At 37.9% G+C, this 27,962-nt stretch overlaps 1 protein-coding gene across 1 annotated transcript in view; it reads right to left on the bottom strand.

Annotated features, from left to right (window-relative positions):
* Positions 1-27,962, bottom strand: part of MAP3K15 (mitogen-activated protein kinase kinase kinase 15) — an 87,384-nt gene that overhangs the window by 18,473 nt on the left and 40,949 nt on the right. The window contains exons 6-16 of the mRNA XM_061988580.1: positions 27,017-27,123; positions 15,830-16,000; positions 14,652-14,764; positions 13,515-13,674; positions 12,739-12,889; positions 12,233-12,340; positions 10,871-10,920; positions 7,927-8,022; positions 5,357-5,444; positions 1,152-1,285; positions 405-532 (exon numbers count right to left, since the gene is read on the bottom strand). Coding sequence (XP_061844564.1) covers positions 405-532; positions 1,152-1,285; positions 5,357-5,444; positions 7,927-8,022; positions 10,871-10,920; positions 12,233-12,340; positions 12,739-12,889; positions 13,515-13,674; positions 14,652-14,764; positions 15,830-16,000; positions 27,017-27,123 — 1,306 coding nt within the window. The remainder of the gene's footprint in view (positions 1-404; positions 533-1,151; positions 1,286-5,356; positions 5,445-7,926; positions 8,023-10,870; positions 10,921-12,232; positions 12,341-12,738; positions 12,890-13,514; positions 13,675-14,651; positions 14,765-15,829; positions 16,001-27,016; positions 27,124-27,962) is intronic.

A 27,962-nucleotide genomic window follows, 5' to 3' on the forward strand; every position in this document is an offset into this window, starting at 1 on the left:
ACTTTAATCTACCTAGGCAAAAGCAGTGCTTTTTATATAGTAGTTACAAAATAATACTTAAAATGCTCAGTTAGCATTACTGCTCAACAGAAACTTATCCTAAAAGCTCTAGTCATAATTCAGATGCTCAGGCTACTTTATAACACTCAAGTATTCGACACCAAATACCTATAATGACTTTTCTGCAGGTTTAGCCTTACTACAGGAAGGGGAGAGGCCCCTGGGGCCTGTACATTCAAATTTATTCTTTATATGAGAAGAATACACCTCCTGTAGTTAATGTCTCAACAGAAAAGCCATATACAGTGTGTATGTATTAAGAGTGTATCTATTGGCTTTCACTAAGTTTAGATTCCCCTTTGCTTTTCATTCCTTTGAAAGACTAAGCTCAAAATGATACAAACCTCCTGGTACTTGCTCCATAAAAATTTTAATGTATCCATCTTCTGAAACAGAGCCAAGATACTGGACAATGTTCCGGTGCTTTAAATATTTATGCAGTGCTATCTCTTCATGAAGAGGTTGAGAATATCTATTTAAAAAAAGGAAAGAATTGAGGAATATCCCATAATTCAGGAAAAGGTTCCAGGATACGCTTAAATGCTAGCAAACAGTATGGATTTCAGGGATACTGATCCAATTCTCAGGAAACATCTTGTCCGTGACCTTCAAGATACAGTGTGACTGGCTGCCTATTCAGAAAAAATACAGATGTAGATCTCAGAGGAACTCTGAAGCAGAAATATCCCCTCGGAAAAGTTTCTACAAGCCTTTCTTCTGCATCATTACATAGTACTGTCCTTGTCTCCAAACTCCTTTTATGCTTTTCCCCCTCTCCTACAAGAGTACAAATGAGATACAACTGAAACGTAAACCCCCAAATAAGTCTTATTCTAGAATTTATTATATATAGAGAGAGCAGCAAACTGCTTATTTATGAGATCTTTCTTTTTTTAAAGAAAAAGTTCTTATTCTCAAAAGAGTGCTGTTGAATACTAAGAGGAGAGGATAATTTCAATTTAGTATACTAAGATTTTATAAACTAACCACACAGAAACACATGCAAAGAAGAGCAGAGAAGAGCAAAGTTTTCAGCAAACAACTGCAGTTTCATTAGCAATATATATATATAACAACAAATTAGGTCTTACCTGCTGTCTCTCTCAGGTATTTCTTTGATGGCTATTCGGACTTGATTGCTAAGGTCTCTTCCAGCATAAACTATTCCATAAGTACCTTTCCCTAGAACTACCCTGTCACCATTCTCATCATAATCATATTCATACTGCAAGCAGAAAAGATAAAGAAAGCAGCACAGAAATCATTACCACTAACGTTTAACATTACAGAGAGCTTTAACAACAGTTATGTACTGCACTGGGTACAGCACAGAGCAGTTACTGCAGTACAGTTGTAGCATGGAAAGTTACCCACCTGGTGCATCACACAACTTGTAAAACTTCCATGTTGCTTGCTTTACAAAAACAGTCTTCCCTAATCATCTTTGAAATGCATACATCCAAACAAGGAACAGAGTATTAAACCAAATTTAATGAAACGGTGCTGTCAAAAGAACACACTTGGGTATCATCCCTTAGAATTGCTGACAAAGCCTTCAGGATATGTAAATGTATGGAACATAACCTACGATTTTGAAGCCAATGGTTTAACAAATAGATAAAAATGACATTCTCATTACAGTGGGTGGACACTCTTTTAACTGTCATTTGAGCTTAGCCACAGCAAAATTCATGTTGTACATATTCCCCTTGTTATCAGCTTTTCCAACAGTAAATAAAAAAAGCCCATCTTCTGCAAGGATGATTAAGTACATGAAGTGGTGGCTTCCACTGCTGCTGAAACATGCTGGGTCATTGCTAGCTGAATAAATCACTACTGGTTTACTGACTTTACTGGCTACACTAATTTACACCACCTCATGGTCTCACCCATATCCTGATCTCATCACAGAGCTCTCCTACTAGTCAGCAAAAAAGTCTATTGACAAAGAGTCCTTGATGAACGTACATCCCAGACACTAAATAGAACCAAATTTTTAATGGAAGTTGGGTTAAGCAGCACAGTCCTGATTCAAATCAGTGAACTGATAATGAATATGAAAAAGCAGTTTTGCAAAAGGTTAAGAAAGGAAATAGACAGTTTAATAGCCACAGATATCACCAGGAGCACACAGATCTACCCTAGGATCTTCCCAAATCCAAGAGGATGTCCCATATGGGAAAACTACAGGATATTTCTGCAACTTCATACGCCAAAACTTTTTACAATGGCCTATTATTACAATGGCCTATTTACAATAACTATTGACATTTCTGTCAATGACCACTTCTGTCGCTTCTTCTGCTTCATCCAATAAGGTTCTTTCACAAAGAATGCAGCCTTGAGATTTCACAGGATCACAGAAAGATTTATTTCTTTGATGTGTGTTCCCAGTTCATACCGCAACTCTGGTATTGCAATAGCCACGTGTCACTGACATTCCCTTTACTCTTCACCTCAGCAAAGATGGTAAGTTTCATGCTGCTGTATGAAAGTGCTAAGTAAAACCTCTCTGGTGTTTATCCTTGCAGTATACTCTGCCCCGCAGAACTAAAGTTGAATCAGCACAGCTTTAGTAGAGTTTCATTTTCCACGTTTCAGCACTTCACAGTTTATAACATAATCTTGTTATATGATAGGCATAACTGACCTAAAACGCCATATGTAAAACTTGTCAGGTTCTTTGGTAAGAGCATATCCAGCTTTCACAGTCATCATATGACATCAAACTGTGCACAAAAAAAAAAGACAGTGGAATTTGAGAGTGACAGCAATCCTATCTGTAACAGACTGGTTCTATGCCAACTCAACATTACTGTGGAGAAACCTATGTTCTCAAGTCTGGGTCCTATGATACATGAAAATCATTGAGATTTAGAGTTCAATGCTAGTTAGTAGACAGTTTAATAGACTCAAATATACTTGACACCACTTTACATTTGCATCTCCTCTTTCCAACAGTTAGAAATTCTGAATAAATCAGTGCTGGCTGCCAAAAGTCTGACTATGTGATCCACTGGATGTGCAATTCAGCCATTACGTATGAGTAAACAAGTGTTCATAGCTGACCTTCTGTATGAACATGGTAGGGCAGAGTCTGATTTCTAGGCTATCTATCCTATTTGGAGCATGTACTCTTAAAGTGAGAGGAACTTCTTTAATGTCAATATCCAGAAGAAAACAGCCTAAGGTAGAAAAGACTGCCTTCCAAATCCTAATCAGCCGTAGAATTAAACTGTCATTGCTATACTCGCAATACTGCAATCAAAATGTAGAATCCCTTGGGACAATATTCTCATAAGAAATCTGACTGAAATGATATTTTCTTCCCTAAAACACTGCTTAAGGTTATTTCTCTGTTTTCCCCAAATATAAATATTTGTCTTATTAACAGTAAGAATTTCTGCTTTCTTGGTGCTGGTCAAGCCCATCATACCATACAAAGCTGAGGAGCTTTTTAGAATCATAGAATGGTAGGGTTGGAAGGGACCTTTAGAGATCATCTAGTCCAACCTCCCCATAGAAGCAGGTCCACCTAGATCAGGTTGCATAGGAATGGGTGTCCAGGTGGGTCTTGAAGGCCGTCAAGGATGGAGACTCCACAACCCCTCTGGGCAGCCTGTGTCACGGCTCCTTCACCCTCACAGTGAAGTAGTTTTTTCTTATGTTTAAATGGAACTTTTTGTGTTCCAGCTTCATCCCATTACCCCTTGTCCTGTTGCTAGATACCATAGAAAAAAGGAATGCCCCAAACTCCTGACATTTTTATGTTGTCTCTTCTTAAATGTAAGATCTCAGGCTGCAGACAGACATTAAGTGTCTTAGCTCATTTATAAGCTAAACAAACTAATCCTCTCCTTCTGTGTTTTGATTTCTGCTTTAATATCCTGACCTAAGACTGTAAGTACAAAGTGGTAATTGTGAAAACTTCAAGATCTGGAGAATGATAAAGCTCGAAGACTTCACATTAATTTCTGTAATCATTTCTCCATATGTCATGGATTCACCAAGGGTTGTTTCCTGCCATGCATTCTGAGGTGATTCTCCCAGTTTAGATTTTAAAAGGCTCAAGCCACTGTGAGCTTACTTCCTCTGAGAGACTATTATATAGCTGAACACACTGTGTTGTTTGGAGATTGTCCTGCTATTAGCTAAGTACATAGGTATGCAACATAAAATCTGCAACTACAGATAATACCATCTTTGCCAAGGCAGAGCCCTGATCCTATGCCAAAAGCACAGGTGTACGCATTAAGCTGGGCTTAAAAGATGTGCATATCTTATCCTTTTCACTTGAGGAGAGAATTCTGTGGCCATGATGCACAAACTTCAGTGCAAAAACTCATCTTCCCTGCCACATGCAATTCCATTCAACAGTATTGTAGAGGGTCTTCCACTTTCTTAATACTCTTCTTGAGCCTCAGGACTAAAAAAGGTTCAGTAGAGCTATTCTCAATCATAAGCCTCAGATAATTGCTAGAATGAGACACAGTCAGAAAGATACCCAGCTCAAACAAACCACAATAGGGTTTTTACACTCATTGATTGGATTGACCGAATTTGTTTGACCCCAAATAAAAGTTACAACCTACATTTTATGATGATTTTTCAGATTTCAAACTGAACAAAACAGAAGCACAAGATGTGTATTTAGTGCTTCAAACCTGGACATTTGTCATAAGGCATTGTGTCTTATGAAGACATGGATTCAACTACCCTAATCTAAGCTCATTTAAACAGGAGTAACCCTTTCTAAGTATATGTTTTTTTTCTCTGTACTGACTATAAAGAAAGGGTACAGCTACTAGGTTCCTAACATGGATGTTTCAGTATTAAGTCAAAGCACAATGGATTAATCTGATTCTAAATACCTGCAAATCTCTGTGATGCAAAAAGATTGTCAAATGAAATTACCTGGAGCAGTAATAGTACCTCATACCCGCTAGAAAAACTGAACTATCTTTGCTAAATGGTTTTTGCCTAGAATTTATTTATTATCTTATAATTTTTATCCACTTTAAGTCAGTTGATATCAAATGATTCTCATCTATAAATTGATCATGACAAGATCATTAGGGATTTATGCAGTTTACAGTAGTAACTGGCTCATTTCATTAAAAATGTGGGGTTTGAAATGCATGCAGCCTGTGTATAAATACTTTTGTAAGAGTTGAAGTTTTGTACACATTTAAGGAGTTTAAATGCTATTTATTATCCTCCTAATATACTGATATGAAAGTACAGGGAAGACAGCGAGCAAGTTTCAGACGTCTTAGATGTTTTATTTTTGACATACCTCCAATGTGTCTCCATCTATTTCTCCTTCCAGTTCCAAGGTACTGCCAACTGCATCAGACAAAATTTCTTTCACCAACCCACAAAATCTAAAAAAGCAATAAACAGCAGAGGATCAAAGAAAAATATCCTTTCACAAGGAGATTCAACAGATTGTTCAAGCTAACTGACCAGCATGTTCATAGGTTTCTTTCATTACCTGCTTTCTCCATGTTTCATAGAAGCATAGAATGGTTCGGGTTTGAAGGAACCTTAATCTAGCTCCAACCCCCCCAGCCATGGGCAGGGACACGTTCCACTAGACCACGTTGCTCAAAGCCCCATCCAATCTGACCTTGAATGCTGGCAGGCATGGGGCACCCATAACCTCTCTGGGCAACCTGTTCCAGTGCCTCCTCACACTCACAGGGAAGAACTTCCTTACTCCTAATCTAAATCTCCCCTCTTTCAGTTTGAAGCCATTTTCCCTTGTCCTATCACTACAAGCTCTTGTAAAAAAGTTCCTCTGCAGTGTTCTTGTAGCCCCTCTTTAGGTACTGGGAGGCTGCTTCAGGGTCTCCCCAGAGCCTTTTCTTCTGCAGGCTGAGGAGTCTCAACTCTCTCAGACTATCTTCATAGGAGAGGTGCTTCAGCTCTCTAATAATTTTTTGAGGCCCTTCTCTAAACTCATTTCAACAGGTCCATATCCTTCTTACGTTGGGGCCATTCTAAACAATGAAGAACATCAAATGCACACTGAAAAACTTAATCAGAAAATGATTTTATTTGCTGCAGCAGAACCCAGTACTTCCTTGCATTGTAATTGCATAGAAAAATCTTGGTAGATTAAACTCAAATATTTTTGCTGTACACTTCAATAAAAGTGCTTAGTAAGGTCTTTACTAATGTAATTTGAGAAAAAGTTGAGTAATTACAACATTTAAGTATTGACTTTCAGCAGTTCAATTCAGTGGGGCTAAATATGTATCATAGTTGGGTGGTTTCTCTTCTGTGCAGTGAATTTTATTACATTTAGTTTAACTGAACTGTTCCTATGGACTTGGTTGCAAGTCTTATTACTAAGTATTTCTGAAAAACAGACTTTGTGGTTTCTAGTCAGATATCCAGAAATAAAGAATACAAAGGCAGTAACATGTTTTGAAGAACAGAGTTTTGACTAATTTCATCTAGCTCTCTGTGATGGAGATCCTTAAATACAAGACCATCTTTTCTTGTAGCCCCCTGCCTGACACATCTTTTTTTTTTTTTGTAAATTCCATTTAAAAAGGGTTAAAATTATTTAAAATTATTTTAAAAGTCACATCTCTTTCACTAATAGACACATCTCTGGAACAGACTCCTGTTGTGCACTCAATTAGGCATAAAAACATATGACCATGTTTTATAACAGAAACTGCGATGCCAAATTAAGGCTGAGCAGGTAACATTAAATTTGACGTTTCCTTTCCTTTACACATTGCACTCTGCAGAGGGAAGAAGTTTCTTTATCATAGAATCATAGAATGGTAGGGTTGGAAGGGACCTTTAGAGATCATCTAGTCCAACCCCCCTGCAGAAGCAGGTCCACCTAGATCAGGTCACATAGGAACATGTCCAGGTGGGTCTTGAAGACCTCCAAGGAAAGAGACTCCACAACCCCTCTGGGCAGCCTGTGCCAGGGCTCACTCACCTGAACAGTGAAACAGTTTTTCTTATGTTTAAGTGGAACTTTTTGTGTTCCAGCTTCATCCCATTACCCCTTGTCCTGTTACTATCTACTACAGAAAAAAAGGATGTCCCAACCTCCTGACACCCACCCTTTAGATATTTATAAATGTTAATAAGATCTTCGATCTCTTCTTTAACCTGAGTTTATTCCATGCAATACATAAAGAACCATTACTGCAAGAAAAAGAAATATACCATCCAATCACAAACCACTCCTACTTCATTCAGAAGGTTTATCACAGAGACATAGAATGGTAGGGGATGGAAGGGACCCCCAGAAATCAACTAGTCCAACCCCCCTGCAGAAGCAGGTTCAAGAAGCAGGTTATTCGTGAAATGTCAATCCCTACGAAGAGTTTGGTCTGTAAAGATTTAGGCCTAGAATTCAGTTAGTGTGCTTACTGTTTAGAGACAACATGTAATCAGGAAATATTTGAATACAGGCACAGACAGTAACAGATATCTGTGACATGATAGAAGCTAGAAATTTGTTACATCTAGTTGCTTTTACTTAAACTGAACAGGTACATATGGGAATCTAAACCAATGTTACACAGTGTGGCCAAGACACATAAAAAGATTACAGTTATCAATTAGAATAAGTTACTTAAGCATTTTCTCAGTCCCTTCCAACCCTATCATTCTATGATTCTAAACCAATCAGAACCAGCAAACAAGTGTAATGGGCTATTGCTCTCATGATTTAAATATCACTGAGTTTAGCTCATTGCTATTTGATGGAGAAAAAAAAAAAAGAAATAATCAATTTTTCAAACAACAAAAAAAGACACCTTTCAGTCTTTACTAAATCAACGATATTTGCGTTATAGATCTCACATGTGATACCCATAAAATTGAACTCACCTACTGCATTGGTTTTCTGTAGAAAAGTAGATTTGAAAGTCGTCAGAGTTGTCATGGACATAAAGAAAACAACATCGTTCATCAAACTTGGAAATGCTGTAAAACCCACATTAAGAAAATATTATTTTGGATAGAATTTTTAAAGAGACAGAGCAAGAAGGAGTTAAGTTTTCTGAATTGCAAACACTTGGCAAGCATCTTTTTCACAGTTAATTACCTCAGAAAGGCAATATGCAATTATGTTTGTTTTCCTTACAAATAGAAGCTTTGAGTTTATTTATGTCTGGCTTGGCGAATGATTAAGCTACTGCCTACTTTGGTAAAAGATTCATTTATCTGAAGTATTAATGAGGTCCTCAGTCTCCTCCAGGCTGAGCAGCCCCAGTTCCTGCAGCCTTTCCTCATAAGGAAGATGCTCCTGTCCCCTGATCATCTTGGTGGCCCTGCACTGGACTCTCTCCAGAAGTTCCCTGTCCCTCTTTAGCTGACACAGAACTGGACACAGGACTCCAGATGAGGCCTCACCAGGGCAGAGCAGAGAGGGAACAGAACCTCCCTTGACCTGCTGGCCACACTCTTCTTGATGCATCTCAGAATGCCATTGGCCTTCTTGGCCACGAGGGCACACTGCTGGCTCATAGTTAGTTTGCTGTCAACCAGGTCTCCCAGGTCTCTGTAGAGCTGCTCTCCAGCAGGTCAATCCCCAGCCTGTAGTGATGCATGAGGTTGTTCCTCCCCAGGTGCACTGATCTTGAGCTTGGAGGAAGTGGCACCTGAAGATGGACCACCTTCCTTGGGCACCCCTACCATCTAGAATCCTATCCCACAAGATTCTTCCAAGCAGGAAGAATCTACACGATAGTAGATGACAGTAAAGTCACAGAATGTTATTAGATCAACTTGCTGTTGCATCATTAAGGGTTACATGGACAAATGTTCCCAAGAAATTAGAATTTTGCCAGAAGATTTTTTCAGAAATATGTGAAAATACACTATGCTGATCTGTAGCTTGGTTCTGGTACAGCAATTTCTAATGTAGCTGTAATCTAGGTGGATTAACCTGACATGAGAACTAAAAGGTAAAACAAGATGATTCTTCCAAGGGTAAATAAAGGATAGAGAAGACAGTATCTAAATAACAATACTGTATTTTAAACAGTGTAACACATGTGGTATATAAGATGAACTGGTTAGCATAAATATAATCTAATGGTTTTGACAGCATATAAATTAATTAAGATCACTAATTTCCTTTTGACTAAAACTAAAGCAATTTTGAAAGTACAGTAATTTTAAGTTGTCACATACAAAGCAAACATCTAATTGCACTAAGTTTCAAAAGATTGCCTCTTTGAGCTTTGTCGTCCCCAGTAGTGATTAAGAAGTAAATTAATTGCTTGCTTCTACTTAATTAAAAGTTATCTTTCTCAAATATTAACTTCTGTGCAATATGTTGACTGAAGGTAATTAATATGTTTCAGAAACATTATGCTGAGTTATGCTCAATCAGCTCCACAGACTTCAATAATGACAACTTCACTTGCATTGCATCGGAGTAGTAAAATAGAATATCACATTGAATTCAGTTGAAAAAAAAACCTACTTGTAGAAAAAAATACTGAAGTTATTGTAGAATATGTGTCCAAATCCACAACTGTAGGCTTTCATAGTAATCATCATTCACCTTACTCAAACAAATATTTTTTCAGTTTGGTTAAGTAAATTATACAAGTTCAGAGAAGACTATATTGGGACCTAAAATGTAGGTGCTTATGGGCAAAATTGAGGCCCAGATCCCCTCTGCTTTGAGAACTACAAAACTCATTAAATATCTGAATTTATGCTTGAGCTTAAATCAGAGAGATTTCAAGCGCTTTAGTTTATGCACTCACACAAGTGACTCCAGCCAACAGCCACTTTTCATCTCTAGAAAGGTCTGATCCACCAATATAGTGAGCCACAAACTCTAAAAGATGGAAAAAGCCCACCTCATGTTCCCTGTGCTTATGGCTCCTTTTATTCTTAGCTGCAGCCTGCAAAAAGCAGAGAGCAAGAATGCCATAGACACACTGCCAGTCTGCACAGTCAGGTTTCGTTTCGGTTTCTCTCCTGGCACTCTTGTCTCTCATTCATCTGGTAGCAAAGTAGCCCAATTTAAGATACATGAGACAGCTTCTAAATGAAATAACGTATTTTGCAGTTGTTAACACCCATTGTGATTCTTTTATACCTTTCCAGTTCTCAGAACAATCCCATTCTTTCTATATAATATTCTGATCTTCTTTTGTATGAATACTTGAACCCAGTTACCTGTGACTAGTGTTTCCATTAATCTAGACATTACAAATTGGAACTACTTTTAAAGGCCAGCCCTTGAGAAACAATACTAGCGGTCTCCTTCCACCTGAAGAATTCTTTCCTTAGCACAAACAATGTCCATGCCTCATTTAACACTTCTCTAATCATCCAAGTTTTAGCTAGTATGTGTTTAGACAAAGCCATCTCGGAAGCATTTCTGAATTCCAAACAGAAAATAGATATTGCGGTTTCCTTTTTTTAAAGGAAAAAAGAAAAATTGCTCTTTCACATATGGGTGGTTCTTTCCTTCTGCCACCTATGCTTTTAAATGCAGAGATGGTAATCACTTCACTGAAAATCTTAGGAAAATGTATAAAAAGCAGGTACATGATTGAAAACAGGGAGGTCTACCAGAGAATACACACACCCACGCACACCCATTAAATGAGTATTCCCAAGAGAAATTTACAGCTCTGCCCATGAATGGAAAGGCAAACTCTTCTGTGTTGACATTTCAGGTTGGACAGAACAAGCTTTTATAACAGGCAACACAAAGCAGAAATTTAAGGCAGAATCCAGACTCTCCACCTCAGGGAAATATAAAGCATAAATAAAAACCCACTTACCTGTTTTCTGACATACCAACCTTATTCCCCTAATGGAAGAAGCTGTAAAATTCCATTCATGAATCTGTTTCTGTAAAGAAAAAGCTATAATCAACCACAGCTTGACCTTGGCTTAATATTGAAAACAAAGACATAGTATAGTAAGTAAAATAAAGTTTTTCCAATATCCCATCCTTTCCTTTCCTTTCCTTTCCTTTCCTTTCCTTTCCTTTCCTTTCCTTTCCTTTCCTTTCCTTTCCTTTCCTTTCCTTTCCTTCCCTTTCCTTCCCTTTCCCTTTCCTTTTGCAAGTAAGGTTGATGTATAGGTTAAGAAAGGCCATACATGCAAGGTTTTACTCACTTGAGGAAAAATTGATGTCAATGACACAGAATGGAAGTAAAATTAAATTTGAAAGATATATCTTCAAGTACAATTTACCAAATTTTCACATTAAACATAGCACAGACTATGCCCTAATGTTATCTAGGCTTGAAGGGAAAGGAAACTTCATATGTCTTCCTAACAGGTATTGTGGCAACAGCTCAGGCCCAGGGAGTACACTGGAAACAGAATAGAGGAAGGACAGCCTGTGCCTAAGACCACAGTTCTTCATTTATCTCTAGCTAATAGATGGATCTTAGCACTGTCAGATATGAATCAAGAATTCATTCCATGAAGCAAGCTTGTGTCAGACATGTTCAGTTGAAGGAATGAACCTGAACAGCGTACTGGAAAAGAAGTTCACAGATCCAGCTAATGATATGGCCTCCTCTTGCTCTAGCATACTTCTTTTCCATGCTTTACTTCTCTACCTACATTGTTGTGATATTAAGAAGGGGTAGTGAAATTTGTTCCAGATTTCAAATCTTTCAATGTGAAACTGAAGTCATTTTTGAGAGATTACACTGTCTGTAACTGTGCCCACTCCTTTCCTAGTCTCCTGTGCTTTATTCGATAATCCAAGACACCAAATATTTCATCTCTTGACACTTATTTGTAAGAGGCTGTCATGTTTTCTAGTTTCTAACTTTATAATTGTAAAACTTTACAATTTCTAAAACATTAGACACCATATTGGGCTTTATCTTTACTTCTTATCTAGCTTTGAGCTGCATCTTTAATAAAAATCACACAATTCTCATGAGAAATGCTATAAGCAGACTAAATAACCCAAGTGTTTCTACGATATATAGTCAAGATAAGTAAAATGTGAACACTTAAATTCTAATCATAGTCTCTTCTTTTATTTTCACTGTCAAAGGTCAACTTTCACATCTTCACAAGAGATATTGAGGCTTGTGCTTCACAGAAATGTAGCAAACTTTAAATTATTGTAGTGCTCCAAAATCTACCCGTAAAAAAGTTACTTGAATAGATGAAAGACATCTGCTGGTAGTTTTACCATTTCAGTGGGAGAAACGTGCCACAAAGACAGAGATCTCTCATCTGCTTCATTGTTGATTGAAACATATGCAGGCTGGTAAACTTTAGTTGGTTCTATCACCAAAACCTGAAGAAAGAGAACATTTTTCCTTAAGAAACCAGTGGCTAATACACAACAGTATTGTCATATGCTCTGAAAGAGACAATGGGGAATCTCAAAATAAGGCCTAGAAAGTCTGAGGGAGAGAAAGAAGGGGCAAGAGAAGGCAGAAAGAGGCTGTGTTCCTCTGTACAACAAAACACTATTATCACTTGTTGTAGGAGACTCAAAAGTGTTTCTTAGAATGCTTTTAAGGTGGTGGGTTAAATGTTTTTTTTATTAAGATTAGCAGAATACAGGGGTTTGGTTCATGCAATGAAATAACAGGCAGTTAAGTAAATATTCTCTTTAAAGTCTTCCAATTCTTGTTATATCCTATTCAGAAACATAAGACATAAAAAACTTGTTTGGACATAACATCTTACTGGAAATCTCAGTCCATTAGTTGTTTCTTTCGTTGCCTCAAAAATTATATCTAGCCAGAAAGTCAATCTCTCTTGTCTAGGAGAATGTTCTATGGTGAGTTTCTTGAAACGCTGAATTAACATCAGATTCTGAACTAATGATTTCAAGTACCTAGAATGTATTGAATTAGTGAGTTAACAGAGAGAAAACAAAATTTGACTAGATTCTAAAACCACTTCACTGACTTAAACATCAAAAAAACCTAACTGCAAAATAAAATGTACTTTAAAAGCTACCATAATGCAAATAATTGTGTTAATTTTTATAGATTTCTGGAAAGAATAGCAAGGTTAGTCAAAACCTTAATTCATAAGCTCACATGAATGTTCATGAACAATATCTTTTTGCAGAAGGATACAGTTATGTGAGTAGTTACATGATGATTAGACAGGATATTATGAGCTAGAAGATGGTGGGGGAATGACGCAGCAACTAACTGAACTCTGAAAAGAATGGTTTCACAGTCTTTTCACAACTGTTTCACAAAGAATTGGAAACTAGCAATGATTCCTTCCCACAAAATATATGCTTCAATGGGATATAAGTCTAACAATGATGGGTAAGTTTTTACCTTCCCGCTTCCATCACAAATTTAAAAAAGCTAGTGTATAAAGTCAGTAATTTCCAGTCTAAGATGGAAAAATTCAATTAAGTTATCCAAGTGACTAAAATCTTTTTAAAAATTTGTGTATTTCCCCACAGTTGGGTATTTGAGCTACAGCCTTCTACCACATACCATACTGGAGGTTTCAGCTTAAAAAGCTTCTCTGCTGCTTGTACTGCTTTGCCAACATCATTAGCCAGCATGCTCACACTGAAGAACTGTCCCACATCCCAGTAACTGTTCATTTTTTCTAGGCTTCCTTTTCTTCCCAATAAACTGTTTAATCGTACACCTGTAAAATTTCAATTAAAAACCACATTTTTCTATGAGTAAAACAGTAACAAGTGTTTTATACTGATAGGTCTATCAGTAAAAGACTAATAAGGCTTAAGCATTAGTGATAAAGTAGTTTTCCCCAGGAAAAAAAACAACATTGCCCAACTCACAGGCTGGGTCTGCAAATAACATGCCCAAAGCAGTTCAGACAGTCAGAACTCCTACCACACACAGTGTTCAAAAGTCTCTCATGCTATCTCTCTGGGCTACCTGCCTCTTGATTCTCAGTGTAAGTTGTGCACCTCTGTCTCCTCCAGATCTGCATCTACTGCAAGATGTCATCAGCTAGAGGCTTACACAAGTCCATTCCTAAGTAAAGTCAGTAGAATGATATAAAGCTGCTTTTGCATTCTTCCCCTTTAAGGTTCAAGTATGTGTTTCAGACAGGATCTGATTCCAAATACAATTTGCAACTATTATCTTTTTTGGAAGAACTGTATATCTCCTTCTACCATATGATTTCTCTATAGATATATTGTGGTGCATTTTAGTTAGTACCTACATGGAAGATGTGAACCTAGGTAGACAACTAGTTACTGTCCTGGTAGATCCTTCCAGGTGATAATTCCTGTGGATCTCTCAGTTCAGGGACAACAGAAACCCTGTGGATCCTTCATTGGCATCCCTGATGAGAGGGACACGCTCTGTCACTTTGTGTCTTTGACTCCCATTGGCTATGCAATGCCATAATGTCTGTGGCGCAGCAAAGGCAGTTTACAGATAGTGCTGAAGTTGTTCTTTCCTTGTTTGTCTCCCATATCTGGGACCCTTTAGACTGGCCAATTTACTAGAAAGCCGCTCCAAGGCAACAAGGAGAAAAATGGTTCTTCAAGATTCCTGTTTAGACTGCCATCCAGAACCTGCCACTAAAAATCTGAACCATCTTTCTGCTTGACAGAGAACTTGTTTGTGGCAAGGTGCATGGTTATTTACCTATTTTTCTCAGCTCCATTGAGCTTTCAAACTGTTGTCCTGCAACGAGTAACAAAACTGCAAGGTTAATTCCAGAATACAGAGTTGACTGGAGTTCAAATCCTTTGCGATACCTGCAGACAAGAGTCAAGAGCTCACATCTCATCGTGCAGAACAACTGAAACATTGCAAAATTTTGTTAGATATTTTAAACAATTTACTTAACAGATGATACAGCTAATCGATACCAACCTTACTTGGTACATTCAAGTGCAAGGAGCACTGGAAAGAAAGTAGCTTTTTATCTCATAGTGGGAAAGAAAAACTTATACTTAGTTTTATGTCCTGACAGCTTGGAAAAATAAAACAAATTGGTTACTGCAACATTTGTTGTTATTATATTGTTCATATGAGAAAAGCAATATTAGTCTTAGCGTAAGTTTGAAAAAAATGGCTCCAAGACTTTTGTTTTACAGTTTCAGCTCATTAAAGCTAACTGAGACACAGCTGACAAAGGTTGAATGCACACCACCAGCTGGTACAGGATGAAGAGATCCATCTGAGGCTTGTAAGTTCACTACTACTCATCCATGTTGCACTAAACATGTTGAGGTGATTTGGGGGGAAGAGAGGGTGTGGGGGATGAGTATTATACATTTACAGTGTTGAACTCACATTGCTAACATTATTGTACTCCACAGCAGTTTATGTGGTTATACAAATGTACTTATGTGAGCAGTGTGTCAGTGCTTGTGTGCACGTGCATACCTTACTGTCTTAAGAAAATTCATAATACAGTTTATCAATATTTTCTCTTATATACAGTAGATTGTTTTATTTCCTGTAGATCCAGTGTAAAACCATCCTTGCACAGAGGACCAACATAAGTCCCATGATCTGACTTGTACTTCATTTTGCCCTTGAAGCAGATTAACTGTGTATTTTCTCTACAAAGACATGGCTGAATCCCTGTCCCCTCCCAACAAACTAAGGTTATCAGTCTGTGTTCATGATAGTCTATGAGAAGCAAGGAAACACCTATTGAAAGATCTGGTGCTTGGTAAAACCATCACTCAAATGGGATCCTGGAAAAAGAATTATAATTGCTCTTTGAATTCTTACAGCTTTGCTTTTCATAACCAGAAGTAAAAATTTGGAAACATTTTTAAATAGATATTTTGTGATTTTTTTTCTGTTACCATTCAATGGCATGATCTCGACTATTGGTATCTTTACAGTCAGAATCAAGAAACATGTCCTTGTAGATCCTCCCACATAAGCAAAACATATCTGGAGCAGGGTGATCACATGTCTGCAGGACTTGAAGCATAACTTGAAGTGCCTTCTCTCTGTCACCTGCGTTATTTCTTCTGCAATCCAATAGAGAGAAAAAACATATGAGTTGAGATCTGAAACAGTAACTGGAGGATGGTGGAATTGCATTATACTCTGTTTGTTCCACAACTATCATTACTACATCTAAACTTGACTTTATTTAGACTGATGTATGATTGCTGGTTGACTGATAAAAAGCAAATGAATTCTCTTATCATGGGACTCTACTTCTAGCTCACGTAACAGCTGGTTTAAGCCCAGAACTTGTATGAAAAAGGTCTGCTGTCTAACTTGATTTCTCCCTGTATAAGCAAAGAGACTGCACATCCTGCAATGAGAAACACGGGCTGGCTACATTCAGCTTTCGAGCTGACCCCTCATTCAGCTGTGCCCAAGGTCTGTAATCTTGAATTCAGAGGATCTAGAGTCAATACCAGGCAATACTGATTAAGTACAGGAGCAAAATCAATCTGATTTTAGCCAAAAGAATGATGGCCCTTAATATGGGGCCTTTGAACTACAATAAGAATAAATGGACAGGACTGAATTGTACTACTTTAACTAAAATTCTTCAGATTAGAGAAAAATTTTGAAAAGAAACAGCTGCCATTAAGCCTCTTTTGGCAAATATTTAACAATTATATCAGTAAGAATCAGTGAATAAATAACATCTCCGTTCCACATTATTATTAAACACATCACAATTTTTGCCTCCCTTTGCCTTGCTGTTTTTGTAAGTTTAGGCCTCACTATTTACTGCAAGAAGTCACTTAGAACAAACAAAAATGTCTATTTTGCAAGAGTATTGCGAACACAGTCTAAGAGTTTAATAAGTTCTTAAAGACATTTTTTAATCACTGGAGAGATTAAAAATATTTACTAACCCCTTTTCAGACCTGTTTACAGTTTTCTGATGCCTACTTAGGTATCCCAGAATGGGCTTGGCAAGTACTATGATTACTTTGTCAGCAATAGCAGTAGCAGATAACAATTCCTGGTAAATTTATTATTTGCAAGCTCTGAAAGGATTAAGAGTTACCGTAAAATGGCTCAGTTCCTTAGGAAACCAGCTGATGCAATAGACCAATAACAACATATCTGCAGCAAAATTCAGGCTTCTGTGCATGTTAGGTGACAGAGAACATCTAATAGGATTAAGCAGATTTGTAACTACTTTTGCAGGCTTTATTCTGCCTTTGATGTCACTGGCAGTAAAGAGTGTAAACTTTCAGAGCAAGTACTTGAACACCTTTTCAAACTATTTTTGCTTCATATTGACTGTTGTTCTCAAATTAACACTGGTCTTCTCTAACGAGCACACAAAGATAAGGTATCTTCTGTCAGTTTTACTAGAAATAAATAGGTTTGAAAGTGTGGGAGAAATCCACTGCTCCCCAACTGAACTAATCTGATTCTCTTGGTAAGACTACCCAAGTCTCACTGTTGTTAATATGAACACAGAGAATGTTGAGTAAAAATCTTTGAACAAAATTAGGCCCTAAAATCCAAGTCCAACAGCTCCCAGGTCATGGGTAACAGAGTCAGAGAAGTTGGCACAGGTTCAAGCTTTTGCTGAAAACCCAAGAAATGCACAACTAGTACCTAATTAACAGCACTTTAGCATGGAAAAAGAGAATTTTAAAAATCACTGCTTCCAAGTCACGACAAACTTTGAAACAACTCTACCTTCTACAAAAAGAGGTTGAATATTAATGATCATATCAAAAGGTGTTATGTACTGATTGAAAAAGCATAAACTGAAATCCTGCTTAAAATGGGCACTGTGCAAATTAACATTTCTGGACATCAAAGAATGAACCTCTACACACCAAATATAATACCAGCAGCATATCAAAGGCTAGACCAAGACAGATTTTCATCTCTTATTTCATATGCCACATTTTCTCAGATCTGCATGTCTGATAGCTTATCACTTTTTTCAGGGTGTCTTGGAACAGGTCCGTGGTGTTATCAACTCGAGATAAAGTACCTTAAACCTTCACTGTTGCAGCACTGACTTTGATTTTTCATACCTCAAATCAAGTATATTAACTTCCTCCCTCTCCCCAGCCTCCATTTAAAGCCACAGTAGAGCAAATGCAGGTTGGATGGGACTTCTGGAAGTCATCTAGTAGTGCCCTCAGAGGGGCACCATCACCCAACAGTAGACCATGGCAGGCTTGGCTTTGCCTGAAAAGCTGAATCTATTAAACCTTCAAGGATGGAGAAGCCACGGGCTCTTTGGACAGAGAAAGCTAAAGCTACTGTATGTTATGATGTACAGTCATGAGAAGGAAGAAAGAAAATATTCTCTTTGTGCAGTAAGTCGGTGTACCAGGTGAGACTAATTCTGCAAAGCAAGTCCCCCGAATCATAGAATGGTAGGGTTGGAAGGGACCTTTAGAGATCATCTAGTCCAACCCAAATATAAAGCTTTATAAGCCAGAGCAGAATTCCAATAGGCTACTAGAGAAAGGACCCTGCCAGTTTGTTTTACTGCTCCATAGTTACAGGCAGGATCACATTGAAATACATATATTCCTCATGGTACCACAGAAATGAAATACAATTTTGATATAGGCATTTTTCGTTGCCACTCCTCAACATACAAACTGTTAGCTTCTCCATGTCTGGGCTAAGATGCATCCTACTTTAAACAAGTGTAAATACACATGCAGTTAAATAGTTCTCTTTACAGTTTGTGTGGGTTTGAGGGGAATGGTCTTTAAAATTTCTAATCAGAATCTGAAAATTCTTTCAAAATAAGAGTTTTACTTTACAAAATACATTTGGATGGTAAATGAGCTAGGAAAAAAAAGAATACTACTTCAATTTATTTAGAAACTAAAATAAACCAATGCATATACCTTGGGACAGGTGTTAATAAGACTATTATTTTCCCCACTGGTTTCTTAGTTAGGACATTTTAGTTCTCGTCCTAACAAAACGTGACTTGAAAAAACTTGCACAGAAATCAAGCAGAGATAATCAGTCTAAATTTTGTGAACATGCTAACTGCAAAAGCTACTGCCAGTGAGGAAAGAGATCTTCAAGTTACTTTTAAATACTTAGGTAATTATGAAAATACGCTTACACTCAATAAAGCCAAAATCCCTCACAAGCAAAATGATAGGAATTAAAAGGAAATGGCCAGAGTAACAATTAGAAACATCGCAATGACTTTTTACTAATACCTGGCACACTTAAGTACTGTGTACAGTTTTAGGGTGTTTGAAAAAGAAACGAAACCATTAGGACTAGGAAAAAAAAACCACGGGGAGAGAAGAACAATCCATAGAATAGAATGGTTTCTGTATGAAGAAAGCTTCAATAAACTAAGGCTTTTCAGACAGAAATGACTATATAAAGATTTTTTTCTGTCCTTACAAAGGTCCTGCAGGACACCTTTATAGCCTCTAATCACTTCCTCTAAATTAGTTTCAATGTTCTGTTACCAATTTAATTTTGCCTGATAGCTTGCATCTTCCAGAAACTGCTCACTGATTCGCTTGCCAATTTGCTCATTGCAGCCTTGCTATGTGATTTATCTGCTTACTCTACCATGTTTCTTTAACCACAGAAGCAGTCTCCTCACTCCCCTGTCTACACAAGCCTCTTAGATTATCTATCTCCCCATCCTGCCAGGTTGTCCAGTCCTCCCTTATCTCTCTGATTCACTCGGAGGGAGGAGCTACACACCTGATGAAAACACTTACGGTGGAACTTCAGTTTTGTATCACATGTCCTCATTTGCCACTCTCCACCCCATCCTACTGTTGTATTTTGTCTTAACCTGGGGTTGGAGTTTGACATTCTTATTCATAATGAGGTGCACTCAGCTGAAACATTTTCCTCGGAAGCCAAGGGACAAGTTGTAAAATGAAGCCATATCCCTTCTTCCAGAGAGCAGGATACATTTAAAAACTTCTTACTACTAAGTTATGACAGTATTTTTTCTGTCTCTCCACTCCCTCTCAGAAAGAAGCCACTGTTCCATAACTTGGCAACTTCAGTTGACAGAATTCTGCCTTGTATTTAGAAGCCCAGAGTTACTCTCTGTGCTGCTGAGACACGTTTGTCTGCTTTCATGGGGGAACAACTACACCACCAAGCAATAAGTCCTAAAAGATGTGCTCATGCACTTTCCTTGTGTTATATTCACAGCATAAAATCATAGAATGGTAGGGGTTGGAAGGGACCTTTAGAGATCATCTAGTCCACCCCCCCGTAGAAGCAGGTCCACCTAGATCAGGTCACACAGGAATGCGTCCAGGTGGGTCTTGCTCTGTAGCAACTGATATTTATGGTATCTGAGACACTCTCAGATTAAAAATTAGTAAACTGCTAATGGCACCTGAAACATTCCCTCCAGAAATCAATCCTGTCCCCATCCACGACCTCCACAGCTCTCTAGGTCATTCCCACTTCAAAGCACAGGAATAATTTTCTGTGGTTTGCTTGAGTTTGTTCAAGTTTTCTCTGCGTTTGCACTAATGGAGAAAGGTTACAAAAACAACAATCAATTATCATCTGTAGAAAGCAGGATCTCTTAAAAAAATCTATCCTCCTCTTCCCTTCCCAAATTTACTTGACAAACACAAAAATTATCACCGCTGTCTCAGGAAGTCCCTGAGCCACAAGTTGGTGGAAGCAGTGGGAATATTTATGGAGATTTATCACTATGCATTTTCCTGTCTTTATCCTCTTCCCCAGAATATGCTGTTCATCACTGTCAGAGATAGGAATCTAGACTAGAAGGAACTATGCCTTGAGCCAGTACGACCATCTTTAAGCTTTTTCTCTCCACTAGCTTTCAAACATCATCCAAAAATTACATTCATACCATGGCTTCTCACCTGGAATAACATAACATTGCCTTACAGCAAAAAAGAGTCTTTTTTTTTTTAATCTCATTCATTTTGATTTCATGGTTTCCTGCTTTGCAATCCATTTTCTTCTCTGAATCCTTCTCTCCACTGCAGTCATTATAAGGAGTTCTGGTTTTAAATATCCCTAAACCAAAAATTCTTTCTGCTTCACAGGCTGGTTTTACCAGCTCTAAAGCATCAGCATGGTTAAGGAGCCAGAACTATATTCAGGGAACCAAACTTTTGTCCAACAAAGTTAACAGGGATGGCACAGATTTCACTGGGACAAGAATCAGCTTGCTCTATAATTAACAGCTGATATAATCTTTTGTTTTGGTCTGCATCTTCCCCTGTATGCTTGTGTCCATCGGTCTAGGTGTGGAAGACCATATATTGTAGAAAACCAAAAGGAATCCAGTCAAGGGAAACTATCTTTGATTTTCCTTATAGTCTATGTTAACTTATTGACTTGATCTCTTTATTATTTTAAGGCCTCTATAAGCAGATTTCTTGAAGAGCAAAGCACAGGGGAATAAACCAAAAAATTCTGAAAACTTTTCCCATAGAATAGTACATTCAAAATGAGTAACCTGATTTTCTTCCTGCAGTATTCCTATATGAATCTTGTTTATCTTCTGACTTCAGCCTTGAAGGAGCTCTCAATAATTTACTGTTGAGATTAAAAAAACCCCTGACCTCACAGTCACGTTGCAGAGGAAATGTCAGTGAGACAACTTAATCAGTTGGCATAAATACAACCATTCATAAAATAACTGGTCTTCATATACAGTGCTGTATTCATTTATTATCATGTACAATACCTTTGCTTGCATTAATAATATGCAATTAATGATAAAACATGTATTTTAAACTTTCTTGTATAAAAACAGGGCACTGTCAGCTAATTATGCCTTAATGACTCTGCAGCAGATGCTCTGAACTGCACAGAATTCTACAGCAAAAAAAGAGATTTCAAGAAATTTTTAATTACTGAGGAATACAACTGGCTTGAATTAGAGTTATTATACTTGCACTCTCATTTAAAACAAGAAACTAATTTGTGAGTTAACACACATTTCACTCAGGATGCAATTTGATTGCAGAATCTTCAATGTTTGAAACTGCGAAGGAAGAAAATAAAGCCTTAAATTGGGCTTTGAGACTGGAACTAAATTTTCAAGTCTCAATTTAGATATGGCAATGAAAAAGCCACCTTTTTTTTGCCTCTCATCTTCACTTCAGGTGATTCATGCAAACTACACATAAAATGAGGAACCCCAGGATCTGTTTTTTACTAAATCTGAGTAATCACAGAACAGAACATTTTAAATAACCTAGTGTTTTTCAATAGGAATAATTTCCTATGGCTACTATTACTCACAATTACTAGTGATTTTCTACTTGTACCCTGTTATGTCCTTCACTTGCTAATTGCCTTTTTTTATTATTGTATTGGAATATGTTGCTTGTTAAAGCACAGCATGCTGAATTAAATCGTGACTGCAGCTGCCCTCATCTTTAACATAAGTGAAGACAGAGCTGCCTTGGAAAGAGACTGAGGTCTTCACAGCTCTGGCCTCATGCCAAGGCAGTGTTCTGTTCTAAAGCCTACTCTGTTTTGAACAGAATATGGCATATCCTTTGGACTCTTCCCAAGCTTTCAGAACTTGGTAACTCCGGATCTTCTAAATTAGCACAATTGGAAAATACTGAAAAATAAGTGTACTTATTTTCACTGAAAACTTTGCCATGCAGCCCTAAATTACTGAAGAAGACCCTAAGTAAGCAGCCAGCTGACAAGCACACTTAACATTTGAATTAACTACAAATAGCTGTACTTTATTTATCTACTCTCTACATACTAGAGTAACAAGAAATAAAACAGTAAAGAATAAACTATCATTCTTCCTTATTACTGTCTTAACCTGCTTAGGAGCAAGCAAAATTCACAGAAATTTGATTGCGAAACTTTCTTGTCCCATTGGCTTTGATCGTGGTTTGTACTGCTTGTGTGACTTGCTTATAGGTGATTTGAAGCAGTATAAAACACAGAATAAGAAATGGTTCATTTTATTCTAAAATGATTAACTAAGAGAAGATATTCTATAAAGCTTTTTTATAAACTGTAAGATCCCAGTTATTGCATTCTACAAAAGATTTGGTAGAAAACAACAGTAGGGTTTTTAAAAAAACTTGTAAGATATTTCACTGTTTGGTTGGTTGGTTTTTTTTTCCAGATGAACCAAAAATCTAAAGTTACTTAAAATTAATCCATACGATACCTTTAAACATTGAAATATGGTGATTCCAAACACAAAAGACAGATATATCTGCATATTTAATACATTAATAAAACTTCATACATCCATCTTGCTGAAGAGCAGCTCTGCAGAGAGAGACCTGGGAATCCTGATTGATAATAAGCTAAATATGAGCCAGCAATGTGCCATCATGGCCAAGAAGGCCAATGGCATCCTGAGATGCATCGGGAAGAGTGTGGCCAGGAGGTTCTTCTCCGTCTCTACTCTGCCCTGGTGAGGCCTCATCTGGAGTCCTGTGTCCAGTTCTGGGCTCCTCAGCTCAAGAGGGACAGGGAAGTGCTGGAGAGAGTCCAGTGCAGGGCCACCAAGATGATCAGGGGACTGGAGCATCTTCCTTATGAGGAAAGGCTGTGGGAACTGGGGCTTTTTAGTCTGGAGAAGAGGAGATTGAGGGGTGATCTTATTAACATTTATAAATATCTAAAGGGTGGGTGTCAGGAGGTTGGGACATCCCTTTTTTCTATAGTAGCTAGTAACAGGACAAGGGGTAATGGGATGAAGCTGGAACACAAAAAGTTCCACTTAAACATAAGAAAAACTATTTCACTGTTCAGGTGAGTGAGCCCTGGCACAGGCTGCCCAGAGGGGTTGTGGAGTCTCCTTCCTTGGAGGTCTTTCAAGACCGTCCTGGACATGTTCCTATGCGACCTGATCTAGGTGAACCTGCTTCTGCAGGGGGGTTGGACGAGATGATCTCTAAAGGTCCCTTCCAACCCCTGCCATTCTATGATTCTATGATCTCCCTTGAGAAGAATCTCGGGTTTTTTTTAATTTTAAAAGAAAGGAAGAAAAAAGCTGTAATACTAGAGAACCAGTTTTAACACCATGCCACACATGCAGGCAGAATTTCTAGCTTATTTTCATTAATAAAGGTACCCATTGCACTAGATATTCAGGCAAATTACTTATTGGAGGGGTAGCTAGATGTGTTCACACATTGAGATTCTGGAAGATATCAAATCTCAGGGTAAAATCTTCCGTAGAAAAAAAAAAGGATCACTGACCAGCACCTCTGTGTGTGAATCTCAAAATTCATCAATAAAAGCACCAAGAAAACCACAGCTATAAGAACAGTATATGAAAGAGTTCATCTGTCAAGAGCCAGGTCTTTAGACCAGCAGTATTAGTCCAAGTCAATCCCAAGAACTGTAGCTGTAGCTCTCACAGGAAAGCAGAACTAAGTAACATAGTGACGTGCAAACCATGTCACACCACACAAGAATATTCTTTACAACTGCAAAATTCTCAACATTTCAGAAAAAAAAAATCAGAAATTTGTGTCATCAGTGCACCTGAGGCTGCTGGGTGCCATCCTGCATGACTGTCTTCCAGCTTCACTAAGGTCACTTCACTCAAAGACTTGTCACAGAAATGTGCATTCTGCATTTTATACGAGCACTAGCTTGAGAGCCTGAAGGCTAATTAAGATACATTTACATTTATTGCTGAAGACAAAAGGATTTTTTAATACATTTCACCATGCTGTATATGTCAAAAGAAAAATGACACTGTAGACATCCCAAGCTAAGAACCTTTAATTACCTTAACATATCCATGTGTTAGTTCCATGTCCAGCATTGTCCTATTTCTTCATGATATGGTGAGAAATTACTTGGATATTGCAACAATAAACTTGAAATGACCCATAAGGAACTATGTGTGGCATGGAGGGCTGTGCCATATAAGAAATGTGTATTTATTTACCATACAGCACAGTTACATCTTTATCAAGCACATCAACACAAAATATTGAGATACTGCCCAGTTGACCCACAACTATTCCAGTGCACCATCCCAGGCAAAGGTCCCAACTGACAGCCTTCAACTAGACACATATTTACAACAGAAGAAATAAAATGGCAATCTTAATTCAGAGATTTCTTAGCTTTCAAGAACTGGGAACCATGAGAACATTATTTCACAGCAACTCCTGCATCTCATTATCTCCTGACACAGTGCCTGCCTGATTCCCCGGCTAGGTATGCCCGTGGACTGCAGCAAACAGCCACCTACACCTGAGACACTCAGCCCTCAATTACTTCCTCTTACTTCATATTTAAGCTATGAATACAAACAATGAAAACATCCTTGTGGTACATTTGGGCTGAACTTACACCTAAAGACGTGTCCCATTATATGCCTAAATCAAGATATATTCAGACCTAAATGTCAGCTGAGAGGCAACAAGGAATAATGTCTTAAATCAACCTATGTCTGTGTAAAAGAGAGTACTCTCTGCTCTGCTTGTGTGTGGAGTCAAAATTAATTAGCTGAAGATACTGTAGAGGAGAGGCCTTGTGCTCCCTAGGACTTTGGAACAAGATCCCAGCAGGGTGACCTATTTAAACAGTCCAGGCTTGGAAACACGCACAAGTCTGACACTGCAAACATCCCTTATTAGCCTCTGTTATAAGACAGAAAATATAACAAAATAAAGATGCTCTCCGTGGTCTGCTCCGACACAGAAATCAGGAAGACAGAGACCAAGAGGAGGAGTTGTCCTTAAAAACATGAATCAGAGTACCACAAATAAGCATAAAAATAAATGTCTGTCTCCCCTACATACAATAATAATGAATGCTTTAGTACATTTCTGCACAGTACATCTCTGTAGGCAGGCCCAGGCTTGCTTTGCTCATGATCCAAGCCAGGTCAGTCTCAGGCTGGCTCTGAACCAGAAGACACACAGCGAGGCTAGAAGGGTACTGAGCCTGAAGTAAAGCATCTCTGTCCCTCCCCTTTGCACAACTTGTTAATTTGGACACAGAATGGCATACAACTGTGGTTCAGATTGGGTTTGTGCCCACTTAACATACCAGCAAAGACCCAAGGCCCCCAGAAGCAATCCTCTACCACTTGCCTGTCACATTGTTAGCTCTACACAGCACTAGAATAATATTGGTTTAAAAATGTCAAGTGAAATGAATTGCCAACAGAACTCAGTTATAGAGTCCAAGAGGAAATAAATGGCTTTCTCTGTTGATTATGATCACAGTTCTGATAAACTTTCATAATGAAATTAAGCAAACATTAACTTCTTCAGGATCAGATGTTCTTACAGCTGCTAATTCTGTTTTGCTTATGATGTATTTTGCTCCTGCTAAGCTCAATCAGTTGTACTGAGTCAAATGACACCAGACTTATTAGCATTTTCCATAAAATGCCAGAGGAACTACTTTTCTAGATCTATTATTAAGTTCTTAATCCCATTGATGTATGTCATCCTGATGCTGCTAATATCAATTAGAATGCAAATCACTATTTTTAATAGCACGTGACTTGGATCTAAACAGTTACTTTTATTATTACCTGTGATTTCATTTGTGTAAGATCTATTTTCTACAATACAATCTTAATATAAATTCTTTAGAAATTAAGTAACCACTCAATAATATTTTAGTGCCTCCAAGTCTAGCAACATGCCTGGAGGTCCAGATTACCTTTCAGACTTTCAAGGAAGCTGCATCATGAACTTGTATTCATGGATCAAGCAGTGCTTGTTAACTATTACTTTAACAACTCATTCATAACTCATGCTAAACTTTTTCAGAAGAATCTGTGACTTTCCACAATAATCAGTGACTCAGCATAAACAATCTCAGCCTGACCAAGAACCCATTGGTACCATTGCAGTTTTTCACAATGACTCAAGTGGCCTTTGGAACAGATCTGCTCTCAGATTGTTGACAAAATAATGGTTGCTGGAAAACAATGACTTCAAAAGTTACAAGCTGTCCTGGTGCACAAGAACTATGGGATTAAGGAAAGATAACTGTTGTTTATATTATCTGCACTATAAATTTATACATAAGCCCATGTGGAACAGAAATGAAATGATAGACTCTCAATCAATCATCCTTACCGGTTCAATGCAAAAGCATAATGAAATTTAATGTTGTGTTGATCGGCCAGATCACAGGTAGGAAGCATTTCTAGTGTTTCTACCAGCTTCACCATAGCATCATAGTCCTGGTATGAATGAAAAAAAAAAAGAAACTGAAAGCAGAGAAAAGCATCACTGAACTAAATGTATCATAACTGCTAGACAGTATCCCAGGTGACTGTTTAAAAGAGATAGTGAAGCAGTCACAAATCCTGTGTAAGGAATTAAACCAGTTTTTTTGTCTATCTGCATCGGTATTACTTCATCTCAATGCCACTGCCCAAATTACTGAATCCCTCTGGCCAATCTGATTGATTACACTCCAAATACCAGGAAGATGAGGTGATAAGTCTGTCTCTTTCAGGTCTTATTAAGGATTTCTCATAAATGACACCTCATCAGGTTATCACAAACTTAAGCACAGTTCATTCAGCAATATGTCAGCTGGTTGTGCAGTCATTTTGGTCTCTCAGGGGTAACCTGCATACACGTTGCTGAAAAGGCCAGTTTACTGACATAACAAATGGCCTCATACTACCGAATTTTTGTGTTCAAAATGTGTTTTGAGATGATTACACTTCTCAAGAGAGAAGATCTTTCAAAGTAATGCAAATGATCATCCGAGTCAATCAAAATGAAGTTGGATAGTGTGCTGCAGGCATATCAGAACAGAAAGCTGGGTAATGCAGGGTGATTTGGTCACCTACTGCTCTCGGGATTCATTTATACTTATGAAATAACCAGCTTAGCTCCTGATGAAAAAAAAAAAATCCATAGACTGGTTGGAAGTATATGTTCAGAGAGATGTCACACAGTTTTTATGTTTGACAAACTTCTATACTGTATTTGGAAATACATTATGTGGGCTGTGCTTCAGCAAAAGTAGAACTTATTTGAAAAACAAAATCAAGAAAAAAGGTGCAGT

This window comes from Colius striatus, chromosome 1 (assembly GCF_028858725.1).
Source record: "Colius striatus isolate bColStr4 chromosome 1, bColStr4.1.hap1, whole genome shotgun sequence".
Classification (NCBI taxonomy): domain Eukaryota; kingdom Metazoa; phylum Chordata; class Aves; order Coliiformes; family Coliidae; genus Colius; species Colius striatus.